We start from the raw sequence: 25,313 nt of genomic DNA, 5'->3' as shown, positions 1-25,313 counted from the left end.
GATTCAACTTGTCCACAAGGACACAATTTATTGGAAAAGTACGAAAAAATAAAACTATGGTTTTTACAGACTAGTATGATTTCATTTCATGGCTTCTATACATCTTTTCATATATTTCTTTTCAAGTAGTAACTTAAACACAATTAAAATGAATGCATGTAGCTTTATGTAACTAATGCTGTTTTTCACCCCAAAAGAACGTGCAGTAAATATGGTAATTTTTTGTTAATAAATAAATTAGGCAAATCTAAAATAGCTACCTTCAGTTTACTGACTGGCAAAGCTAGATACACTCTTATAGTATTTATCCTTGGACCAAATCGTAGTGCTTGTACTTCTGTAATAGTTTCACAGAAATCAACAGCATATGAAACATGAAAATAAGAGGCATTTGGCTTTCATATTTAACTCTCAAATAACTTTTGTAAACAGATATTATCAAAATCAATTTTAATATTGTGTTATTTTTATAGTACCATAATCTGTGTACATTTATTAATTATTCAGTAGCAAAGAATGACACATCAACATGGTGCAATATAATAATTTTAAAATAATTTGCAAAACCTAATCAATTTCACAAGATTGTTTTGTATATCTGGCAAGTATCCATAGATTTAATGAGTATATCATCTGTATCCAAAACTATAGCCTTAATATGTATATGTAAACAGAATGTGTGCTTAAAGCATTTTTTTTTAAAAAAGAACTATTCTTAATACAAAATGCAAAATTCAGTCATCCTGCAATATTTGTTATGTAACATTTGACTGTCAGAATAAAAGTAGCTTGCAGAATTTGCTTCCCAGTTTCCCTTGAATAAACAGTAAGGTGCATGAATGAAGACCATTCATGAAAAGCTGCAAATCTGTTACAAGAAGACATTCATTAACATCTGATATAATACATACTCATACACATCCATTTATGTATATCCATTTTTTAACACATAAGTAACTGTGCAGGGTTCATTTCAGATGTTACTAATGCATATTAATAACGTGGCACGGAAATCATGGCATCAAAATCTTTTTTAACTTCCTCACTTCAAAATTAACATGGAATCTTGGAAAGGATATAGCTCAATGGCAAAGCACGTGATACACATGTAGGAAATCCGGGTTTAATTCTAATTATCTTCCATTAAAAGCAATTCAGGTAGCAGATTCTTGCTTGAGACTGGAGAATCATTGCCAGAGTAGATAATTCTAACTTAAATGGACCAATAAGCTGATTCAGTACAATGTAACTTATGTCCAGTTTGATAGTATTAATACTTACAGAAATATCTAACAGAAGATAAAATATTAATACCAACTAAAATAAGAATTATAACAACATTTATCAACTATATCCAACACTTTTGACTTCAGTTAATTGGATTCTAGGTGTTGGCTGAATATATATACTAGATCAGTGCATCATAGCCAGTATTGGCCCAACATTTAGTAAAAAAATACTAAAGGCATTTTTAGAGCAAAACAAGGAAGAAATAAGTCTTGAGTCTGCAATTGGAGCGGGTTCCTCCTGTGTGCCCATCAAATCAGCTTTGGAAGATTGGAATGCGTGAAGGCAGATCTGGAGGAGCAGGAGAATAAAAGTAGGATGTTCCATTTTATGATGATGATTGTAATACTCTAGCATTCTTCCAAAATAGGTTTGATGGTCAGCAAATCTCTTGCTATTCTTAAGTCAAAATGTTGTTAACTGATTAAATTCTGGAATTAAGATGATGTACAGTAATGCATGTAATTCAAATATTTCTCAAAAGTGAAAGGTGATTTTTTTTTATATTCAGTCCGTCAATCTGGAATCTTGGAAGTGCACTGTAAACATGATACTTAGAATGCCTTTGAGCATATATGTGAAACTACAAATTTTTAGATTTCACATAATCTTATTTAGCAAAATTCCAAGGCCTTGCTCTGCAATCAGGTGATGCTTGATCTTCCTGTTAAGAATACATCCTGCAAGAACAAGCCATCACAACTGAAAGAGCTGCTCCCCATACAAAAATCTGCAGATCCCGTAAACTCAACCTGAACATCTATGGATCAGAAAAATATTGGATGAGATTTTATTGTATATTAATAACCCTTTTTTCACTGTTCTTCTGACTAAATAGAAATTACCCAGAAGGTCAACAGTATAACCATAAACTAATGAGATTTTATTGTATAGTAACCAAATTGTTTTTTTTAATTCTGATCCTCAGTCTGAAATCTCACAACAGTATCTTGCTTTGGTACATCAATGAAATGAACCCTACCTTTATGCCACCCACACAGAATTAATACAAATGTATCGTTCAGATTAGAATAAATATAAGTATTTGTCATTTCTTTTCCTCTGTATTCAAGCTGTTTGTAACAGTTTCCAAGGACATATTCATAGCGGCTTGAAGCATATCATTTTCACTCATATTACCTCCTGAGAAGAAACAAGAAAATAAGATATATTAATTCTAGAAGATCAACAATTTAAAAAGAGAGAAAAAGATCTAGTTCTGATGCTCATAGTTTACTAGTCCAAGACAGGACTGAGGAACTTCTTGCTGTCAGACAGGCCTATCCAGGAATTCTCAAAAGACCTATTAATCATTTCCTAATTGTGCAGTATAGGCAGTCAGATCCACTTTACCTATGTCTTTCTTTTTTTAAAAAAAAATGAAGTTAAGAGTCAGAACATGATCTGACTGACTGATGTAAATTAATCCTCTGTGGTCTTCATTTACTTGGGAGCTAAATCTAGTTCCCCACTCTTGGTTTAGCACAACATTGCAGTGATGATATTCAAGATGGCTAGTTCCAATGTGCATTCTGCACTAAGTGGAGTTCTCTAAAGTTAGTCTCATATATAATGCATTGTGAACTCCAGCCATAGATTTTCAACATATGGCAGATAAGTATCTATGGCATCCAAATAGGTTGGCTATTAAGGGTGAATTTTACCATGCCATTGAGACCATTAGACTTAGAACTGATTCTATGAGCACTCCCAAGTTACAAATGTAATCAAGAGGAGTGATCCAATTTAGAGTAGACTGAACAGATTCTTTTCCCAGTTTATTAGTCCTCATCTATTACCAAATTCAAACATCAATTCAGAACAAGTACTACCATGCTTCTACTTGATGAAAAAGGACAGAACTTGGCATCATTCACACACTGGTTCTTCATTGCTATTCTCTACATAACCTCTGTAAAGTAGATACTCAAACACAAAGAACAAAATGGAAGACATCCCCCCCGCCCCCCGGAACTGCCACAGGGCAGAGCAGCAGTGCTTTCTGAAACAAGTTGTCTAAATTTCAGAGAGCATTTCCCAAAGGATATGCTGACCAATGATACAGAAAGCTAATAAGATATTTGGTAAAATGTATTAAACAAAGTAAAATATATCCTTGGTTCATCATTTGAAAGAACAACTGGAAAAATGTGTTGAAATCTGGCAAATAAAAGCAGTACCTGTGTCATTAACTAGTGTGTGTGAATTTGTAGCTACTTCACCATGGAATTGTGGAATCTGAACTTGCTTTTGCAGCTGCTGCTGTCTAAAACAATCAAAGAGAGAAATATGCCACATTAATTTTTATTATATGTAGAAAAGCATTTAACTTTATTCCTTGTCTTTCTTCATCCAATTTAATTTTTCCTATTAAATAATGAATATTTGAAAAGTTCATAGTACAGGGAGCTGGATTGATGTATTTCAATTTTTGCACTACACACATTAACACACACGTATGTGTATGTATGTATGCTTAAAATATTCAATTCTAAAAACTGATCAGATGGATGTAATATTTAAAGTATATTGATCCCAAAGAATTAGCCAATAAGCTTACTAACAATTGTTGACAAAACTCCACATTTTGGTCTTTTTTCCTAGATTCCATTTTGCTCCTAACACAGAATATACAACACAAAAATATTTTGAGATCAGACTATTGGGAATTACATCTAATTCCAAAGCCAGGAGATGACAAACCATCCTTGAAAAGGCTAAACCAGTGCATTCTCAGAGAAAAAAAAAGAAAGAACAATGTTGCCAGGAGCACCTAAAAGTTCTCTGATCAGGATATGGAGTTTGGCACATTACTATGGTAGAATGTGCTTCTGGATAATAATTATAGTATAGTGATTATTATTAGAGGATATTAAGTTTGCCTGTTGGTGCATTTTCAGTTATTACCTTTCTTTGAATTAATTCAACATAAAAACTTTCTTCAAAATAAAAATGATAATCACAGATGCATGTACATAAAATAGATAAGGATTATAGGAGTACCAATTGCTAATGAATGTATTTTATCATTACATAATAAGAACAGGAGATGTATTTTGGTACCATATCCAAATTAATTTTAGTCTAGAACAAGCCAAAAGAGAAATTGGATACAGTAATATGCTTGTGAAAGAAGCACTAAAAAGAATGATATCAAGAGGCAGGCAGTATAGCATTTTCAATTAAAAATAGTAACACTGCTGCCACTTTTGAGCAAGACGACATGAAGTTTGCCAGTACTGCAGTAATCAATGAACACATAAATATGGCAATAGAGATCAATTATCAATTTGCTACTAGTTTATAATTTATACTGCCCTAAATAAAAAATACTTAAGTGATCATGATAAAACATCATACATTCATTTGCATTTCAAACTGGAACAATCATCTATATAACTGACCAATGAATTAGTTACGTAGGTAGCGTGATTTGCCCAAGTACGGAATCCTGCTATCTGCAGCCAGCATGGTGCCTCAGTCTTGTACTATAATATCAAGCCAAAAGAATCAAGATATTTGCAAAACTGAGTGAGTGGTTCAGGAGTTTAAGAACCAGTTAAACACTGGTATGAGTTAATTCAGGAAAAAACACACCTCTCAGCACTCGCCTAGTACTTTGGACTATAATTCTATGTTCTAACCAGCATAGTTGGTATTAGAAAATATAGGAACTGTAATTCAAAATATCTGAAAAACATCAAGTAATAAAGTAATATCACTTAACAAAGGCTTCTGGGGCTTGCCACCCACAAATTATGCTTTACACAGTTTACATTACTTTTCAAAATAGGCCTGTCTTCGACGCCGCAATTCTTCTGATGGGAGAGATTCAGTTTGACCTGTTGCAGATGAGTGTGGAATGTTCTGTGTGCAACAATCTGAGAAGCCACTTCGATGTTCTCCTAAAAGTCACACACACCCACTTATTGGGAAGGTTAAGTTAACCAGGATATTTACTATGTTTCGCATAAAATAACAAAAGCAATCTACAATACACATTTGTACAGTAATCAAAGAAGAATTAAACAGTAATAACAAGAAACAATATAAAAATCTTTTTTTAAAAAAAAAAGCAACAAAAGCAAATGCCATCAATCATACTTTAAAACCTAGAACAAACCAAATCAAACCAAAAACATCCCCAGATTGGTTTCCTTCACAGCTGGCAATAAAAAGGCTGGTGCCAGTTAGACATGCTCAGGGGGGACATTCCACAAACCAGGACAAAATCCTGGCTTTCATCCTGACTATAGAATAAATGGCAGCTCAAAAGGAACACTTTCACCTGTGATCTAATAATGCATGTACTAATAATCAGGTTTTTTTAATATTGCATTTCAAAACCAGGAGACTGAGAGGTCTAGTCCTGCCTTAGTAATGAAAGCCAACTGTGTAGTTTAATGCTGTCACTTTCAGTTCAACTCACTTATTTATAAAGATAAATTTTAAAAACAGTATTGGTATAATCCCACTTAGTAGCTGGACTACTAACTGAATGTTTCGTATCATCTTAAAGGAAGTCCTATTACATTGTAAATAGAAGTTGGATTTGGACATTATAACAGCATGGATAATAAATACCAATATATATATGTTAAATCTTGAGATTATCAATATATTTTACCTGATTATGATTAATATGAAATAGGGAAGGGCTGCTCAAAATTAAAATCAATAATAGCAGATTTGTATTTGCACAAACACATTTTCTAACTCAAAAGTCCGATTTCCTTTGGGTGAGCAATAAAGCCAATTCTTACAAATCTAGTCTCAATGTGTTCATGTCTGTTCTATCTTCTAAATGTATCTAGCTGCTAGTTCCATTTCAGCCAGACCAGTTCAATATGCAATGGATCCAGGCAGGCAGGACAATGCCACACAATGCCAATATATTGTGTATTTTTCTCCAGGTTGGATTCTGTATACTGGAGCAGAAAAATAATCTGGCAGAACAAAAACTATTCAGGTAAGGTACAGCAGTGAAACGGGTAGAGGCCTGACTTGGAAAGTGAGACTGAGAAACACCTTTGTTGAGGTTAGACAACATGAATCTAGAGTACTGTAGTGCATCAAGATTGTTAGGATTGCAAAAAACATTACAGTAGCCCTCCTTTAGTGACCACAATAAAGACCAGCAACTTAATTGTTAAGCAGTAGTTGCCAAGTTAAATTGTGACTGTGGTTGTGAAATTGCTTTAGTTTTGTTTGTTTTGCAGGCTTGTGAAGATCATAAATGTAGCTAACGATCATCACCACTGTAACTTTGAACAGTTTGCTAAACAAGACAGCTTAGCAAACAAAGCAGTTGCTAAAAGACGACTACTTATATAATGATTATATTTCACAGTAAATGCCCTATAATTGGAATTTATAAGAAGGCAAGTCTAAAGCTAGGCCAGCAATTTTGGGAATTCTAGGCAATTAAAACTAAAGTGAAATAGTTGCATCTCTATCTTGGCATTTAGTATTTTTATTTGATATGCAATTATATCTAAGCATAGTACAAGGCTTGCTATCTGACCAGTAACAATTCTGAGAAGTTGGCTGAGCTGAGTGTGTGTGTCTGGTCCAAATTTATCCAGTGTGCTTCCATAATAGAAACTGGATTAGAAACTAGCTCTCCCCATTTGTATATCAACACTTTAGTCACTCAATTCTCTTGGACTATACTATTTTAAACTGCCTTTATGCAGTAAAGAAAAGTGTCTGATGTTTTGGAGCGATGGATGGATGGATGGATGGATGGATGAATGAATTGAAGTGGTACTGTAGTTCTGAAAGACAGGTGCAACTATGGCTTAGCTCCTGAATTAATATGCCCTTAGGAAGACTTTTGCTAGGGTCAGGAATTTCAGCCTGTCATGAAGCAGATAGAAAGGCAGAGATAGTTAAATCTTTTAATAACTGCCTAAAACAGTCTTGAAATACTGTCACCTTGTAATAATATTAATGGGAGACACAATATTTTGAAATTATTATTCCTACCTTAGACTTCAAAATTTGGTTACTGAATTAAGAAAAAAAAGTAAGATTTTTTGTTTTTGCTCTGATGGGATGGAAAAAGCAAGAAGCTAATTTTGACACTTAACCAACCCTTCTGCCACCAAAGCACTCTAATTGCAGAGATCTGAATTGTTCCTTATCATTCAACTTTCTTCATACTTTTCCATATGTTTGAAAGTAAAAAAGAAATAATTTCTTGCCAAATATTCTATTTGCTTTCTTCACCAACTTAGTATTAAATCATTCAAATTTGAGAATAAATCCTTGCATTTGGTCACTTCAGAAAAAATCCCACTCTGCTCTAAAGAATAAATTTCTTTGAAAAACTTAAATGACTCCAAAGCACCTCACTAGATGCAACGCTGTTATTTATTGGAGTTGTGTAATGTTTGAAAATGATTTGGAATAAATGCTTTTGACTTATTGTGCTAAGTCTAAATAAATTCTAACTCATTTTTAAAGTGTGCAAATCTTATCTATAAAGACATTTTAAAAGTATATAATGCTTCTGTGGGCAGAAAACTTGGTGTAAGGGTGACCTTGGCTCATTTTGGGCCAATTGCTGTCTCTCAGCAATAGAAAGTAAGTCATGGCAAACATGTCTAATGTCTGGCAGACAAAACTGCTGGTACTAGTCCTTGCATTCACCAGGAGTCAACACTGACTCAAAGGCACACACACAAAAAGCTTCAGTGTAGTTTTATTGGTTTGTTGTATTATGTTTGAATAAGATTAAGCATACAAAATATCAATTCATTTTTAAAATCAAAATATAATCTTTCACCTTGCATACTAAGTTGAATAGCCCTCCGGAGATCTGCTTCTTCATCCTCCATATCAATTTCCTGTCTGCTGAGTGCAAGTGCTTTTTGGAAATTTTCTTCATCTTCATCTAACATATTGCTATTATCAAAGGACTGGTTAACATCTAGTACTTGTTCTACGTCTGTTTTTTGCACCCTGGAAAAATTAAACAGAAAAAAACCATTCTTACTCTAAAGCCAAATGCTGCACTATGTCTAGATGAGTGGTAGAGAGAAGGATTTAGTTTTTAAAAGATACAGTGGGCAGAAAAAAGATGGCTATCAGTTTGTTCATGTTTGTTTGTTTGTTCGTGTCAGAAGCATCACAATTAAAATAAGGCATACCATATGACATAAAATTTAAAATATTAAATACAAGATTAATATATCTCCAAATTAAATAGATCTTATCCAAAAACTAGCAACATTAATTGCGTTGTTATGCTACTGCCATGAGGTCCTCAAGTGTACATTGATCGGGACACAAAGGGCAGCTTTACATACTGTATGTGTTGTTGTCTCCATGTCACCACAATCACAAAGAATAGAAGCCAGAAGTCTCTGGATCTTGTACCCATGCAGAGTCTATTAATGAAGTCAGTGAATTTATATACAGCACCATTGACACTATCTTTATTTAAGATTCTGCTAATAGCTGCATTTGCACAGATAGCTATAAAGGTAGTCCAAGCCTTTTTTAAAAGACTTACTTTTAAAAAATTCCCAATTCTTAAGAAAATATACAGAAATGATGCAAAACTTATTTTGTATTTGGTATATCTCCTATTAGACATAGATAATATCTTTATTATAGGCAAAAACATATTTTGGTTTATTCCATGTGTAAACACAATAGTACCTTCTACTTTTTAGCTCCTATTTTCTTTGTTCATAATCAGGCCTCAAAAATACTTACACTGAATCCATTAAAATACAAGCGTTTATTTACCTTACCTCTGATCTCTTGATTGCAGCGTGTCTTCCCCAATTAATTTTGGCCTTTGCATTTGCTGCACCCGAATCATTTGCAGTAATTGATCAGCTTCACAATCAGGTAAGTCACCTTTTACAACAAATATTGAATAACCTGTGAAAGATAAAAGGATATGAACAGATTAGGAAGATAATCTAAAAATTAATATAAAATACAGGGGTTAGTGGCCAAGGCAGTAATGGATAGAAGAATGTTCTTTATCAATAGTAGGCAATTTGGTTGTGCATTCTGCATTACTCAGTCAAACAACACAGGAAAAGTGTTTCCTTAGATGAATATTACAGCAATATTACAGCATTTAGCATCTGAAAATTAGCATTACCTTCCTGTTGTAGCTGAGCCAGAAAAAGTGCAAGGTAGGTATCAGATATTAGTTCTGGACCGGTCAAAAGAGAGTTCAAGTTGAACCACTGTTCAAAGAAAGAAAATTAACACGCAGTGTGATTATTAATAATATATTTTAATACATAGCAAAACATATACCTATTACCGGGATTAAAACAATTAAGTAAATATATGGTATATGCAATCAAAGATAAATAAAAGAACTATTTTGTATTACTACCCTGTTTCCCTGAAAATAAGACCTATACCGAAAATATGCCCCAGCATGTTTTTCCGTGTGCACCTAATTTAGGCCCTACCTCAAAATAAGCCCTACTTAAGAGCCTGCACAGCTGGCCAGCCGCCCATTACAGCTGGTTGCTTGCAGTGCCGCGGCCATGAGGTGAGGTGAGGGGTGGAGTTGCCCCACACATCTCGCACCAGCTTACTTCAGGGCCCCCGCAGCCAGGCCACCCATACCTTGCCTCATGGCCGCGGCACCAGCATGTCGCTTTGCCTCCTGCTCCTTTGTGGTCACGAGCAAGCAGAAAAAGTGGGCCAGCGGCCATGCAGGGTCCTGCTGGATGGGGCTGCTGGAGCTGCCATCGTGAGGCAAGGCAGGTATCTCGGCATGGGTGGCCTGGCTGTGCGGCCCTGAGGTAAGCCGGTGCAGAGCATATGGGGCAGCTCCATGCCCCCAGGTCTCACAATGGTGGCACTGGCACACTGTGCAGCCTTCTGCCGCGCCACAAGCAAGAAGAAGTAGTGGGCCTCTCATACGTGGGGAAAAAAAATAAGATGCCCTCCAAAAATAAGCCCTAGTGTTTATTTTGTGGCCGAAAAGAAAATAAGACCTGGTCTTATTTTTGGGGAAACATGGATATGATATTATTTGTATAAATCTGATGGCCTGCAAACAGCTTGTCAGATACAAAACTCTTAGTCTCTTCTAGTCATTCTCAGATAGTATATACAAGTTAATGGATGCATTAACATTTAGTTATGGGGGAAAAAACAAGGCTGTAATCAAAGGAATGCCTTGAATACATAGCAGGAAACTTAATACATTGCAATTGCTGCTTTAGAAACATTTATTGCAATGCAAATGCCTGGTTTTAAATTAGAAAAACTGATGAATCAGAAACATCAAGGGAAAAAATCTGGCTACTCCTATCTAATCTACATATTGCTAAAACTTTCCTTTTTGTCTCTTTTAACCTTCAATTAGCAAAACGATGCATCATAGGGCAACAATTTTTGAATCAAGATATCTGAAATATGTTTTTAAATTAAAAAAATGTGTACAAAATCCAGGACCCATTACTCCCATGGATTTGAAATTTCAAATATCTTAAGATGCGGCTATTGCAGCAACACCACAGTCAGCTGCAGTCACGTGATTGTGATTTCCAATGCTCTCTGCCAGCTTCCCAAAAAGTCAGTGAGGAAACTGGCAGGAAGTTGGAAATCACTCTCGTTCCCACTGCTGTTCTGGCGACCCATGGTTGTCTTATATTTAGGTAAGTAAATATTCATAAAGGATGATCCAAAAGGTTGTAGGTTGTCTAATACACCTACATTAGACATGAATGAACATGAACATTCACCTACAATACTGAATAGTAGGAACAAAGCAGCTCTGGGAAATAACATTTTGAATAGAGCCAAAATATTTCATCAATTGAATCTATCTACCTACCTACCTACCTACCTACCTACCTACCTACCTACCTACCTACTTACAGTATCTATCTATCTATCTATCTATCTATCTATCTATCTATCTATCATCTACCTACCTACCTACCTACCTACCTATGTATGAACGCAGTGTTTGTCATTAGACAGGCACTAAATTTTGACAGGATTTATAGCAGATTCCAATGACAAACTTGACATCGATTTTAAAGAAGGAAAATAAAGAACTTTACCTGTTTCCCTAATTTTCGAACTGTAAACCAGTGCTCTTTATAGTTACAAATAAAAGATCTTTCATTTCTGAAAATAAATCACAAAGTATTCAGAGAATTAAATATTTGAGCACAGAAATATTAATCAGTGTTACCATTTTTGCATTTAGAAACACCATACTGTAGTATTAAAGCTATCATTCGGATTATGTGAACTTTTCATCCACAGATAGTTCAGAATATTTAGTAATATTGTTTTGGAGATATATTAATCATTACATATGCTTGATAAATACAGACATACTGGTGATGTCATTAAGCAGATACCATTCAAAAGCAGCATTCTATAATGCTACGGATATTGAGATGTCATGAAGGCTCAGGGGACAAATGAACATGTAAGGCCTCAATAATATGAAACAGAAAATGCTGAGCGGATAAAACCAGAACTTGAAATAGTAATTTTCAAAAGGAGTTCTGAAGGAAAGGATAAGGGTTTTTTTTTCCTTGCATAACTGTTACTATTTTTTAAATGGAAGCAGGGAGCTAAAAAATAAAGTCTTACATAGGTTCGATCCCGAGCCTCTGATACTCTGGGCTGTTGAAGAGGATTAGTTCTAAACCCCAAACTTTCAAGGCATTGCTTATAACCTGTCAAAAAACAGCACTTTTCATGAGATAAATCAGTCAGTTATAAAATGTAAGCAATGCAACCATTTTAGAACTATAAAGACAAATATATTAACTAAATTCAGACACAGTCATACTCAGAACAGACCACTGAAATCAATGGAACTCCAGTAGTCAGGACTAAAATCACATTGATTTTAATTGGTTTGCTCTGATTAAATCTGGACCCATCCTATTGTTTCCACTAAATTTGAGAGTGGGGGAACAACCATATTTCATTAAAAGAAAATCACTGGACTAAGTTAATTAAGAATTAACCTTCATGAATCTACACTGAGCAGGCCACATATAAAATACATTTAAGGGAGGATAACAAATATACAATTTGAAAACTAATTTGGTCTTTCAGAAAACCAAATGCATTTGCAGGGAAAATGATAGGAAGAAAAAAGAAACAATTTGATTTTTTCCCCCAAAAGTCACATTATACACCTGAGTTGTTATTATCAGCAGCTATATACAATCAATTTGCTCTGGAAGCATCAATTTTATTCTGACTGTCAGGTCATTATGTGTAGCTGGTAAGATATTTAAAACCTATTGGTCTAATTCTTTATATAGTGAAATCCCATTTTAGCTGACTATTTTAGGGAGGAAGTGTCCCTAATTCAGGAATATCTTTAAACACATAATACATTATTATACCGATAGGTGACATTTGTGTGAATGCATGATTTATATCTTTACCCAAATTACGATGCAAATGCTGTAAATCACTGTAGAAAGTTCTTTGTGAATGAGTCTGCTGTAATGAGATCTATAAACTATAGTTTTACTTAATATTATAAAATACATTCATTTTTTCAAGGACAAGATATTAACAACCATTTTAAAATGTCAGTAAAATAATTAAATATTGAGTAACTATTCTAAGGATGTTTTTTTCAAAAGGCAACTGGACTTTCTTTGTTCTTTCTTGAAGACATTTCACTTCTCATCCAAGAAGCTTCTTCAAGTTCTGACTGAATGGTGGAGAATGGAAGGATTTATATTCCTATAAATATTCTCGTATGATACCACTGATCTCCTGTTTACAACATAGTCCTATCAGCAATTCCAAGAAGGTTCCACATCCATTTGCATTATTAAGATCATCCTGAGGACACAGATAAACTTCCAAGTAACCTCAAGAACTCCTAGAGAAAGTGCTAGCAAGCAGATGATTGCAACGAATATAAATCCTTCCATTCTCCACCATTCACTCAGAACTAAAGAAGTTTCTTGGATAAGAAGTGAAACGTTTTCAAGGAAAAACAAAAGAAGTCCAGCTGCCTTTTGAAAAAGCACCTTTAGGACAACCATGACCCAGATGACTGAGAATCTCCATAGACATGTTGAGTGACTATTTTCATGAGAGGTATATTTCTGGACATCACTGAGTCCTACTAAAACTCAGTATATTCTGCATATTTTGGACAAAGTAGTCCATTTGTTCTTAAATTTCTTGTTTGAAATACATTATTAATATAAAATTTGTTTGCCAACTATTGGGAAATTAAAGAGAGAAATTCACCCTGCTTCACATTTTGTAGAAGAGGAGAAAATAAACACAATCTATAGAAAAGTATAATGATAAATTGCAGATCAAGTCTGCCACCTTCAGTGATTTCAAACTTGAAACAAATATAGTCAGCTTTGGATAAAGTTTACTTTGTTGTTACAAACTACTGTACTTTGCAGAGCATATATACTATGTAACGTACATGGCTCTGAAGTCTTTGTTCCTAGTTTACTTATTATTTATTTAGCCTAGTTATTACATACAACAATCTATCCCAAAGCAGCCTACTATAAGGACAAGATAAATACAGATATTCCTCAAAATATAACTATTTGTTTAGTGATCATTCAAAGTTATAATGGCAGTGAAAAAAATGTCTTATAACTAGTGCTCACACTTACTGTGTTTCCCCAAAAATAAGACCCTGTCTTATATTTTTTGAACCATGAAATAAGCGCTTGGCCTTATTGCCATGTGCTCAAAAGCCCGATTGGGCTTATTATCAGGGTATGTCTTATTTTGTGGGAAACAGGGTACAACTGATGTAGTATCCATGTCACATGATTAAAATTTGGGCACTTGGCAACTGGCATATATTTAGGATGGCTGCAGTACCCTGGGGTTATGTGATCATCATATGTAACCTTCCCAGTCAATTTCTGACAAACTCAATGGGGGAAGCCAGACTTGAAGTGATTTCTGAAGTGATTTCTTTAACAAGGTAAAATTGGACATGACTCACTTAACAAATGCTTTGCTTGGCAATTGTCCCAATTGTGACTGTATGTTAAGGACAACCTGTAATTAATTATACAGGGATGTTGTACCAGTATGTGAGGATAAGCTTAGTTATGGGAGGGGAAAGAGATGCTGCCAAAGAGAAAGTAGAAGGTTTGTACTATTAGACTTACATGATTCTGTTAATGTAATCTTACAATCAAGTAGAATTAGCTCATCTGGTCATGTTTCCTGTCCTGTTTACCTGGAAATGCTGACATCAATTTTGAGTAGAAACTGTGCATGTGTGTATGAGCACATATTTGCACACAGAGAGAACCGGTTTTATCTAGGAAGCAAGTTTGCTGCAGTGATTAAGGCACCAGGTTAGAAACCAGAAGACTAAGTTCTGATCCCACTGTAGGCTTGAAAGCCATCTGAGTGACTTTGGGCCAATCATTCTCTCTCAGCTCAACTCACTTTATAAGGTTCTTGTTATGAGGAAACTAGGAGAAGGGAGGAGTATTAAGTATGTTTGTTGCTTTGAGTTTTTCTATAAATGTCATAAAGGCAGGATAAAAACTTCAATATCAATCTACCGCTGTCTATTTTACAGCTTGAGAAGTTGGTGAGGTTCCTTTCTGAGTGTCTCTCTCTCTGCCTATTATGCAGCTGCAAGCTATGCCCTCTCTTATTTGATCATTCCCTAGCTGCATCTTTTCTCTCCATCTCCTGAAGTTATTCCCACATGTTTATGTATGCAAACTTTTCACTTTGTAATGATTTATTTGGAAAATATAAATACTATACACATATACCTTATAAAAAGTACATTTCCACCATCCTTGATGTATAATACAGAGGAAGATTTTTATTAATTACATCATTATAGATAAATAAGCTCATATGTTTGTCCAGAAAAAAACTTTTTCTAAAATCCCAAAGGACAGCTTAACTGGGGCAGGGGGAAAAATCCAAATAATGTATTACCTTATCAGTTTGCCCTGGGAAAATCTGTCCCATCCTAACTTATGTAGAAAAATTATATAAATTATTAGAATGCTAATATTCTACTGAAAATCAGTGGGATGTAAAAGCATGGAAGCTATTTACAGAATTGCAATCACAATGTAGATTTGAAACATAAAGAACTCTCTGTAACCATGGATTTGCTCCTTGTACATTTTGGGATGCATTTACTTTAAGAAATGTATTCACTGAGCACAGCTGTTTCCTAAACAGCTTTAAAATAGGAGCCCAGGGTATTTCAATAAGCATTTTCAAATGTTGTATTCTAACAAAGTTTTCACAAATTATAGAGCAACTGCTTACTTGAATTGAGAAGAAACCACTATCATCCATGTTTCCTGAAGGTTGCTGTTCAACAAAGAATGCAAAGGAAAGAAGATTAATTTATGTGCTACAGAAACTTTTGGAAAATCATAGATAGAGAATAAATTCAGTTAATCTTAGTAAATCTTAAACTTTATTCACTCTAAAAATACTTTTAATGAACCATTCTGAAGGCATGAGAACAAAGGTAACATTCTTGGATTTACAGGTTATGTCAATGAGAAACAGCAGATAAATTATGCAACACCAAGCAAATACAAGAATCTAGTGATTAGTATGGTAGCCTTTTTCATTTTGCTCTTTGTATTTAAAAGCAGCATGGGACAAAATAAATTCTGTATCTGAAGTTCTCCAGTTTCTAAAAAAATCTTTAAAAATGGTAAACAGAAGTTTCACTAAGAAATTGACTGTAATTCTAATACCGTGTTTCCCCAAAAATAAGACCCTGTCTTATATTTTTTTGAACTCCAAAATAAGTGCTTGGCCTTATTTTTGGGGAGGTCTTATTATTTTGGGGCGCGTGGAGCAAGATGGGGCTCCTCTTGCCGTCTTACCTGATTTCCAGCTCTGCATTGAAATATTTTCGGGAAGGGCTTATTTTCGGGGAGAGGCTTATTTTAGCGTATGCGCTCAAAAGCCCGATTGGGCTTATTATCAGGGGATGTCTTATTTTCGGGAAAACAAGGTACAGGTAGTTCTCATCTTACAACAGTTCATTTAGTGACCAAAGTTACAACGGCACTGAAAAAACTGACTTACATCTCAATAGTCATGTGACCAAAATTCAGATGCTTAGCAACTGACATATATATATATATATATATATATATATATATGATGGCTGCAGTATCCTGGAGTCACTTGATCCACTTTTATGACCTTCTGACAAGCAAAGTCAATGGAGAAGCCAGATTCAGTCAACAATTGTGTTGCTAACTTAACAACTGTAATGATTCACTTAATAACAGTGGCAAGAAAGGTCGAAAATGGGACAAAACTTACTTAATAAATGTTTCACTTAGCAACAGAAATTTTGAACTTCATTGTGGTCATAAGTTACTACCTGTATACAGGGCCGGATTTAGATGAAAAGAGGCCCTAGGCTATTCCACTTATGAGGCCCTTTCACCTATAGTGAAAGTGTAATTTTAATTTTGCTAACAATTTGAATATAGGCCCCTCTTGATCTTGAGGCCCTAGGCTGAAGCCTAGTTAGCCTATAGGAAAATCCGGCCCTGCCTGTATATCTGGAAATGCTATTCTAGGAAGGAGAATAGATAACTTTACATTTCATCATTCTGAAATTCAGCTTCAATATAAGCTCTTTCAGTAAGAAAATATGCAGAACAAAAACTGGCAAATAAATGTAAAACCACCTGAAGAGCTGTTACCTGTAAAAATGTTCTATATTCTTCGCTAGAAACTCCACCCTCTGCCATTCTTATTCTCTCTTCTTCATCTAACTGCTGTGCAATAGAAGACAGTTCCACAGGACTGAAATATTCCCCTTGCAGTAAATTATTCAAACAATGCTGGGCACACAGAGAACCTTCTTGCTAAATTATGAAAAAAAAAAGGACAATATTGTATGATCTTTTCATGTTTATTGTTCAAAAACCAGAGCAAATATAATCCTTTTTTTTAAATTTTTTTTTTCAACATAATAATTCCATCTTCAATTAAACAGTGTGTCGTCCAGGGACAGATATCTTTGTAAAGTAATAATCAAAATTTATAGCAATATTCATTACTTTAAAATTAATTCTATAATATTAAAATAATATTAAACATAATAATCATGTTTGTTTCTTTCTCTTAACATATCTTCATTTCACTAATCTTTTTCTTTTGTTTCCCTGTTTCTAACTTCTGATTTTATTATCTAACCATTGATTAAAATAAGTCCCATGTCATGTAATATTCAGTTTGTTCTTTTTCCTTGATTGCTAGCATTAGTCTATTCATTTCTGCACATTCTAATATTTTCCTGATCACATTCTCATCTGTAGGCTCATTGTTTCCATTAAACCATTCAGCTACAATTATGCCTATGCATGCATATGTACTTGTACACACAGTATTTATATATAAGTATGTACCCAAACAAGTCCAACTAGTTCTGCATGCAATTGCAGAAACACATTCATAATCTTTATCATTTAAGTTTCCTAAATTACATCTTTAGTTTTCCAACATAGCTTTTTTATTGTTCCAGCACATTAAGCCATACATAATACTGACTATAACCTATTTTTATTACTTATTATCAAGAGAAAACATGCACATCAGTCAACTGTGATATATATCTGGTTTAGCACTAAATAACAATTCTAATGTAAAATTAATCATAAGAAAATCAGAAGCATGAATTTATAATATATAACATGTATCTGTTTCTAAACATAAAAGTCGCATTTCTCCACGAGGACTGAAGTATAGGTATTAAGGTTGTACAAAGCAGAAGGACTTTAGTAGAAATCATGATCAACAACAGAATATTATTGACTATGATTTAAATTATTATAGTCTTTCTTTCTGATTAGTTTAAATCAATATGACTTAGACCAAACTTCTCCAGCATTAAATAACTCTCAGTATCAATTGGTAAACAACATAGATGCCAAAGTGCTATTACACTCATATCCTGCTTGAAGGCATTTGGTAGCCCATTGAAGAAATGGGACTAAGCTTCTTAATACAGCTCTTTCTCGATTCTCCGACCTAAACATACCTAAAGAAAAGCATTTCTATACATTCCAGAGTAGCTAATTTTTTTCCCTTCATGCCAGAGGCACCCAACCCTCTGCGATGTTTTTAGGGACATACAGCTCTTGGGAGGGGCAAGCAATTAGCAAATTTATGTTATGCTTAAAAATGTTCTTCCTTAATAGCTAGATTAGTTGAATACCATTACTTAATGCTATTAAATCTCTGCCCTCTTTCCAAAACCTCAGAGAAAATCTGTTTGACAGGAAAATGACAATCCTATACCATTTCTGACAAGTGGCTGCCTTCAGAATCAATCTGAAATGTAACATTTTATCTTCCCAAAAAAATTTACATCTAGAGATGTCAATACTAGACAAAACAAAGATTGAAAAGAAACCCAAACCATTCTCTTCCCCCAGCAGCAATTATTCAGGTTATACATAATGTTGATGTCAAGGAAAAAGGGATCATATTAATTAATGGCAGAGATGCATGGGGCACACAGTTTCAAAACAACCAGTTCCATCAGTAAGGCAGGAAACAAATGTACTGTGTATCATTCTGCGTGTATAAACACAAATAGCTGAAAGGAAACACGGAGTGTGTGTGTGTGTGTGTGTGTGTGTGTGTGTGTGTATGTATGTATGTGTATATATATATATATATATATATATATATATATATATATATATGTATGTATACATATATACATACACACACACACACACACACACATGCAGCAGCACCTCATATAAAAGGTTCGTGTTTAGTAACACCAATTCATGTGTTCTGGTCCTCCATGTTCAGCTCTCACTTCCTTGTCTTTTGCTCAATGTTCCTGCCAGCATGGTTAAGGGGCGACGATGCTCCGAAAAGATTCACTAGTAAGCATGGGAGAGAAAACGCTTCCTTGCACCACCCAGCTACAGGAATATACTTTACAAGTATCACCTTAAAGAGCAGGCGTCCGTTTTCAACAAACGTGACCGCTTCGACAGGCGACGGGAAAGGAAACAATGTTTCAAAAGCTCAGACCTTTATCGTAACAACCGTCACCACCACCACCACCATCCTCTCCTACCTATTGGAAACCCTTCACCCGCCTTGCCTTTCTAACTACCTCCGAATCACAAGAAATTGGGCTTTATTCTTATTCTTCCCCTCGGCAGCTTGAATACAAAAGTATAAAAGACTAAAAAGAGATTTTCGTAGCCTTTGAACGACCCAAGGAACCGAAACGGGAAAGTTTCGCTTGCCGGGCAAGTTCCCCGCGAGCCGCTTTTCTTTCCTCTCGCTTCGCCCTTTTTTTTAACCTCACACCCCACCTTCCGTAAGGGAAGGCAAGAGGCTCACTCACCCTCTCGTGAAAGATGGCCTCCATGTTTATGTGTCTCCCACCGCCACCATCGGCTCCACACCACATGATCCGACCCAGCCAATCAAACCACGCTCTGCTCCGTGACCTGCTGCAGCCAATCGCCGAGGCTACCTCTGCGTTCCGCCGGGCTCCCCTTGATCCGCCTCGATGAGCGCAACAAACGCCCCGTAGTAGTCCGTCGCAACGCTATGCGCGCCTCTTGCTGTCGTGCTCCGGCGTCGCCTGGGGTCGCGGAGAGGGACAGCGGACAGCGCCGGGGGTGGGAGACCCCGCTCGGGCGGGCTCGCGTCGTACCAACAGCGGGGCATTTTCAAGAGGAAACGAGGATAGGAAGGGCAGCAATAGGAAAAGAACGCAGCTCTTATTTGCCTACTGCATTTGGGTCGGAATAACTGAGTTGGAAGGGACTTTGGAGACCATCTAGTCCAACCCCCTGCTCAAGCAGGAGATCCTATACCATTTCTGACAAGTGGCTGTCCGGTCTCTTCTTGAAAGCCTCCATTGATGAAGCACCCACAACTTCTGAAGGCAAGCTGTTCCGTTGTTTGATTGTTGGAACCATCAACAATTGGTCGCAATGGTTTGCTATCACTGCGATTTTATACTACCGGTTTTTCCGTTTTGATGTGCAGGGCTACCAAATCTGGGTTGCCAAATGTAGTTTTCTATTATTCTCTTTCAGTTTAACGGTCGCCAGAACTTTGGCAGCTAAGATATAGTAGCCCTAGATTTAAAGATCAAAATAATCTTTTTGTGAGGTGGTGCTCAGTTATAGTGTGATGAGTGCACCTTTGGAGGACTTTAAAAGAACAGTTTAGAGGCAAATGAACAGACTACTTTTCGAAGAAAAGGACATCTGCCTAGCCAGCCAAATCAACTGTGACAATGAATGGAGTAATAGATGTCAGTTTGTCTGACATCCAAAACACACGTAAACTGTGATTTGTTTAGCTGATTTCAGTAATTATAATTGGTTGGATTTATAATGTGCCAAAGCCTAGCATGCTAAGTTTTCTATAAGCACATATTCAATATAGTATGTAAGTAACAGACACCAAATATTTTAAAGAACTAAATATTACAGTCACCATAAAATATAACACCCCCCTAAAGGTAGTATCAATAATATTTTGTAAAAATAATAATAATACGTGTTTTAAATCTATTTCAGGGTACTTTTATTTAAATGCACAAAAAGATCAATTGTCAAGGAAGAAATTCCAGAAGAATTTATGGAGAAAATATACATAATTGTATCTGATCCCTACCAACTACAATCCTATAGTTTACAGGGTGTAACTATATCCTCTGAAGCTGACTGAAAGGTTCAAACTCAGAGAGACTAACAGTTTCTCAGGAACACACTGTACCAGCCTTCTTAATACTATATCACCCTTACTTCAAATTGTATGTTTGAATGACATCATGTAGTTGGGACTACATACTTTTTTAGTAATCCTATGCTGAACAAAGGTTTTTTGAACAAATAGATTCTATTTTCATTATGGAACAATCACTTATTCAAACTGTAGGGAAATCAACTCTCATTTGATGCATTATTTCCATATGACATCTTCACCAGGTTTTAATTCCCTATAAAAAAAAAAAAATATTACAATTTTAAAAATAAAGTATGACAGATTGGAACATTATACATTTTAAAATAGGCTTAAATAATTAGCTTTAAAGATGGAAAGCAAAGATAGAGTGGACAGGTATTCTCTAAATACAATTATATGCATAATTAGCTGCTTCTTGCAAATGTTTGTGAATAGTTTCTCCCATTTGGTATTTATTTTTTTAATCCCACTTTTATTATTTTTTTAAGGCAGAAAATATATCCAACACACCCTCTTCCTCCTATTTTCCACAACAAAAATCTTAGAGGTGGGTTGAGCTGAGACAGTGATTGGCCCAAAGACACCCAGCCAGTTTTCATGCCTAAAGACAGGACTAGAACTCAGTCTCTCAGTTTCTAGCCTGAGTTCCCCATGTTGTCTACATCCAGAAAAATGGATGTATACATCCAAAAAATGACTGTTTTGAATTTTCCTGCTGCAAAACTTATTTCACCCCCTTCCATCCACAGCTGCACATATGTGAAACAAAATGAGGATATAAATGGATAGGGAAAACTAAGTCTTCCTCCATTCAATGTACAGAGCTTTGCTTTCAGCTGCCTCACATTTCCCCCAAATTATAGCAATAGGAATAGCATTTAGATAGCCACCAAAAAGATGGATTGCAATGTATCCAAGATGCTACTGCTGATATAATTGGGGCAGCTGATTCTCTCAACTGTGTAACAGAGAGAACAAGTTAAGTCACCTATTATTTTTACTAACTGAGGGATGTTCTGTAAACATATTCCAAGGCTAAGCAAGGATTGAAGGGTAAGAGGAAGAAAAACGTTTAAAGCACTAAACAATCTGATATAAAAGTTGAAACTGTTAAGGAAATCTGCAGCATTTGCAAATAGGGTAAGAGGCGGTGACACTTTATTTTAAATTCTAGAATTGGTGAAAAAATAACAAGGCAAATCTTTCTTTACAGATAAATTTAAAGTCAATAGGATAATACAAGCAAAGGAAGTTACGGAAGCAATGGCAAAGGGAACATCCTAATAAGCTTTAGCACAGTAATCAAGAGGTGAAATAAGTCTATTAAACACAGATATTCACAATAGTTATTGAAATATAGGTACTCAACAAAAATTAGTAACAATGAAAAAGAAAGGAAGGAAAGTCAAGTATAGAAGAACAAGAAGAAAATGAGGTACAGTAAATTTGTCATTTTCTAAAGCCCAAGATAGCCATGAGTAAAACAAAGGGAATGAGAGAGGCATATTTTTGGAACTAAAGTAACATAAAATAACAAAATATAACAAAGAAAGATACTATATAGGAATATGACATTTTCAGAATCTTGTTCTTGGTTCTAAACTTTTAGGATGAGGGTAAATATACCGCTCAAAAAAATAAAGGGAACACAAGCAGAAGACATCCGAGATCTGAATGAATGAAATAGCCTTATTAAATACTTTGTTCTTTACATACAGTTATTTATACACTGCTCAAACAACTAAAGGGAACACAAAACTACTGTATGTAACAAACGAAGTATTTAATAAAGCTATTTCATTCATTCAGATCTCGGATGTCTTCTGCTTGTGTTCCCTTTATTTTTTTGAGCAGTGTACTATTATTAGGCTTAGAAATAAAGCCATGATGCAGAGATTCATTTTCATAATCGTGGTATCCGTGCTCAGAAATACTACTTTACCGAATTCCAAGGGTGTCTTACTGCAACTATTGATAACAAACTTCTTTGTAAAGGTTGGAAATAAGTTTTTCCCACCAATCATCTTTCTACATGTATTTTAATTTAGTACTATTTTTTATTCTTTTAATTATATATTATGTATGTAACTGCTATTTCTATTATGAACTTTTTCATCTGCCTTGGTATAAATCAGTAAGGATAAATATTACTCAGGTATGTCTAGGAACACAATAACCATATTTGGTATTACCGATATGTATAGCTTCAAACCATATTTGGAGCAATACTATACATAACATATTACAATATAAATTCTTTAAAGGAAGAATTTAATAATTGTGATCTTTTACACGCATCAATAAAAATGCAGTAGCAGCTATATTTACCAATACTTTTCTCAAGTATACTTTTCAGAAGCAATTTCATCATCCAGAAAGAATAAGGTGCTTGTAAAAAATCAATTAAAATAATTAACCTTTGATATAATTTGCTCTTGTTTCTGAACATTGCCAGTTTCTCATCATTCCTCTTGTCAAAGTACCACCCCACCAAGAATCCTATTGGACACAATGCAATGGGCCAGTGATCTCGTACCAAGTGAATAATATTCATGGTAGTTACTATGAAGAAAAAGGACAAAGAAAGGATTACAAGTAACAACATATTTCCACATGAACATCATTGCTTATAATAAAACATGAGAACTATTTGGCTGCATGTTCACTGTTATTGTGAAACAAGTCCTATTGGATTGATGTAAATTATGGAGGAAACATAATATTTTATGTGGACAATATTTTATTTTAACTTAAAATTTTGCCTGTAGCATAGATGGTGGTATAGAAGTATCCACAAATGCTGGCATTTGTAAAATGATGAAACATGTATGGGGATGTCACAATGCAAGCTTTCCCCTTACATATGATACAAATACACAAGGAGCCAAGTTTGTATCAAATGTATCCATCATTTGCCAGGCTTGCCCCATACATACTTCCTTGTAATAGTGGAACAAGTCAAAGGAATTGCACTTGATAAAAAATTAATGTAATTGAAATGTGCAAATCCTGTGCACAAATCCCAAAACTTTGTAATCCCAAATACATAAATATTTTGATGTTGTTTACTATATTCCATTTTGTAAATTTACTGTCATTTACTATAGTATAATACAGATTAATGAAAAGTCCAAAACAGATGGTGATGATGATGATACCGTAATAACAACAACCACACTTTGTTGTGGCATTAAAAAGAATTGCCAACCTGCCCTTCAAACAGAACTGCAAACATTTCACTTAACAACTTGCCTCATCCAATTAAAAAAAAACTTCTAAAAAATCTGGGAGCTACAAAAACAAAAGGCCACTTGCCATCAGTTTTATTCAGTGTTTTGGTATTATGTTTTAACTGTATTCATCCAGAATTGTAGTTATATGGAGAGGGGATTTGTGATGGGTGGGTATATAAATCTAATCAATCAGCTTTATTTCTAAGAATCTACAGGCTCCACATGTATTCTTAGAAAGTTTTTTTTTTTAAAAAGGATGGCTTGCAGTCTAATGCTTTGCTTGAAAGTGTGACATTGGCCAGGACAGGGCAATATATCTGATTTATTACTGGAATTCCTTTTCTATTGCAGAGTTGTATTGCATTCTGAAATGGGTATTTAATTCCCAGTCTGCTCCAGATGAAAGCAAGATGTCTAACTCCTTTCTCACGGGAGAAACTTATACTAGGAAGAAGTCCCCTTCCCCAATGTATTTTGCCCAGAATATGATTGTACGCCCTGAGCAACCAACCCAGGAATGCATCTTATTTGGGCATAGATGATACTAAGCTACACATGCATCCAGTCTGAATTAGTGGTTGAAAAAATAATGTGATAGAAGCCCCAGATCTTGCAGTGTGTATGGCTTCATACATGACACGTCCACTATTGGCAAACCAATGTGGCCTCCAGTCTCCCCTCATCAATCCCTCTCTGACTCTTCCCCCTGCATTCACCACAACACTAATCTTACCGGTCCAGACGACCTAGGCCTCATCCAGGGTCAAGTAAACCCAAAACGACCTCACAGTTTACCGCTGAGGCTTCGGAAAGCTAGGTATCCGGGAGGAACCATTAAGACGAGCAGGAAAGGAAGGGCGGATAAAGCTATTTTACTTCACGCATCCCCTTGGGGGGGGGGTCAATGTATTTTTTTTTTGTTTCCTTAAAGCATGGTTAGAAATTCAGTTCAGGTGGATGATATATTTATGCCTCACGATAGCATTGACGATGCTTCCCCCCCCTTAACTGCGTAGGTAGTACAATCCAGATTTCTCTTTCCTCCCGGCGGCTCCACCTCTTCCAACG

The 25,313-nt window shown here is 35.3% G+C and overlaps 2 protein-coding genes across 9 annotated transcripts; both read right to left on the bottom strand.

Moving 5' to 3' along the window:
* Positions 1-19,802, bottom strand: ATXN3 (ataxin 3). 8 transcript variants are annotated; one of them, XR_015728644.1, is made up of 14 exons: positions 19,652-19,802; positions 16,977-17,141; positions 15,565-15,609; positions 11,890-11,975; positions 11,346-11,412; positions 9,413-9,500; positions 9,051-9,183; positions 8,078-8,253; positions 5,069-5,192; positions 4,885-4,977; positions 4,692-4,775; positions 3,468-3,553; positions 2,270-2,430; positions 436-1,578 (listed from the first exon to the last, which is right to left on the bottom strand). XR_015728644.1 is itself a non-coding variant. In XM_034418352.3 (11 exons), exons 1-11 carry the CDS (start codon positions 19,715-19,717, stop codon positions 2,336-2,338), a joined length of 1,131 nt encoding a protein of 376 aa, XP_034274243.1. In that variant the 5' UTR covers positions 19,718-19,802; the 3' UTR covers positions 1-2,335. The 8 variants fall into 8 exon arrangements, 3 of the variants coding, with proteins under 3 accessions (XP_034274243.1, XP_087728984.1, XP_087728988.1); XR_015728639.1 differs by having other exon boundaries at positions 436-2,430; XR_015728645.1 differs by lacking the exon at positions 4,885-4,977.
* Positions 19,803-20,826: 1,024 nt separating this feature from the next.
* On the bottom strand, positions 20,827-25,101 carry NDUFB1 (NADH:ubiquinone oxidoreductase subunit B1). Its single transcript, XM_034418355.2, has 3 exons — positions 24,979-25,101; positions 23,430-23,574; positions 20,827-21,265 (listed from the first exon to the last, which is right to left on the bottom strand). The coding sequence occupies exons 2-3, from the start codon at positions 23,564-23,566 to the stop codon at positions 21,229-21,231; spliced, it is 174 nt and encodes a 57-aa protein (XP_034274246.1). The 5' UTR covers positions 23,567-23,574; positions 24,979-25,101; the 3' UTR covers positions 20,827-21,228.
* Between the last annotated feature and the right edge of the window lie 212 nt (positions 25,102-25,313).

Source organism: Pantherophis guttatus, chromosome 1 (genome assembly GCF_059756535.1).
Source record: "Pantherophis guttatus breed Tessera chromosome 1, ASM5975653v1, whole genome shotgun sequence".
In the NCBI taxonomy this organism is placed as follows: Eukaryota; Metazoa; Chordata; class Lepidosauria; order Squamata; family Colubridae; genus Pantherophis; species Pantherophis guttatus.
Note: the sequence above shows the minus strand (reverse complement) of the source record. Positions and strands in the feature narration are given on the sequence as shown.

Bases quoted from the DNA above. Each gene is read 5' to 3' on its own strand.
- NDUFB1 (XM_034418355.2), bottom strand. From the start codon at position 23,566: ATGAATATTATTCACTTGGTACGAGATCACTGGCCCATTGCATTGTGT. The intron at 21,266-23,429 runs GTTAATTATTTT...TTTTTTTTATAG, and splicing joins AAGAGCAAATTATATCAAAG to GGAATTAAAACCTGGTGAAG.
- ATXN3 (XM_034418352.3), bottom strand. From the start codon at position 19,717: ATGTGGTGTGGAGCCGATGGTGGCGGTGGGAGACACATAAACATGGAG. The intron at 3,554-5,068 runs GTAATGTAAACT...TGATTGTTTTAG, and splicing joins AGACAGGCCTATTTTGAAAA to ACAGCAGCAGCTGCAAAAGC. The intron at 2,431-3,467 runs GTACTGCTTTTA...GTTTCTTCTCAG, and splicing joins CACACTAGTTAATGACACAG to GAGGTAATATGAGTGAAAAT.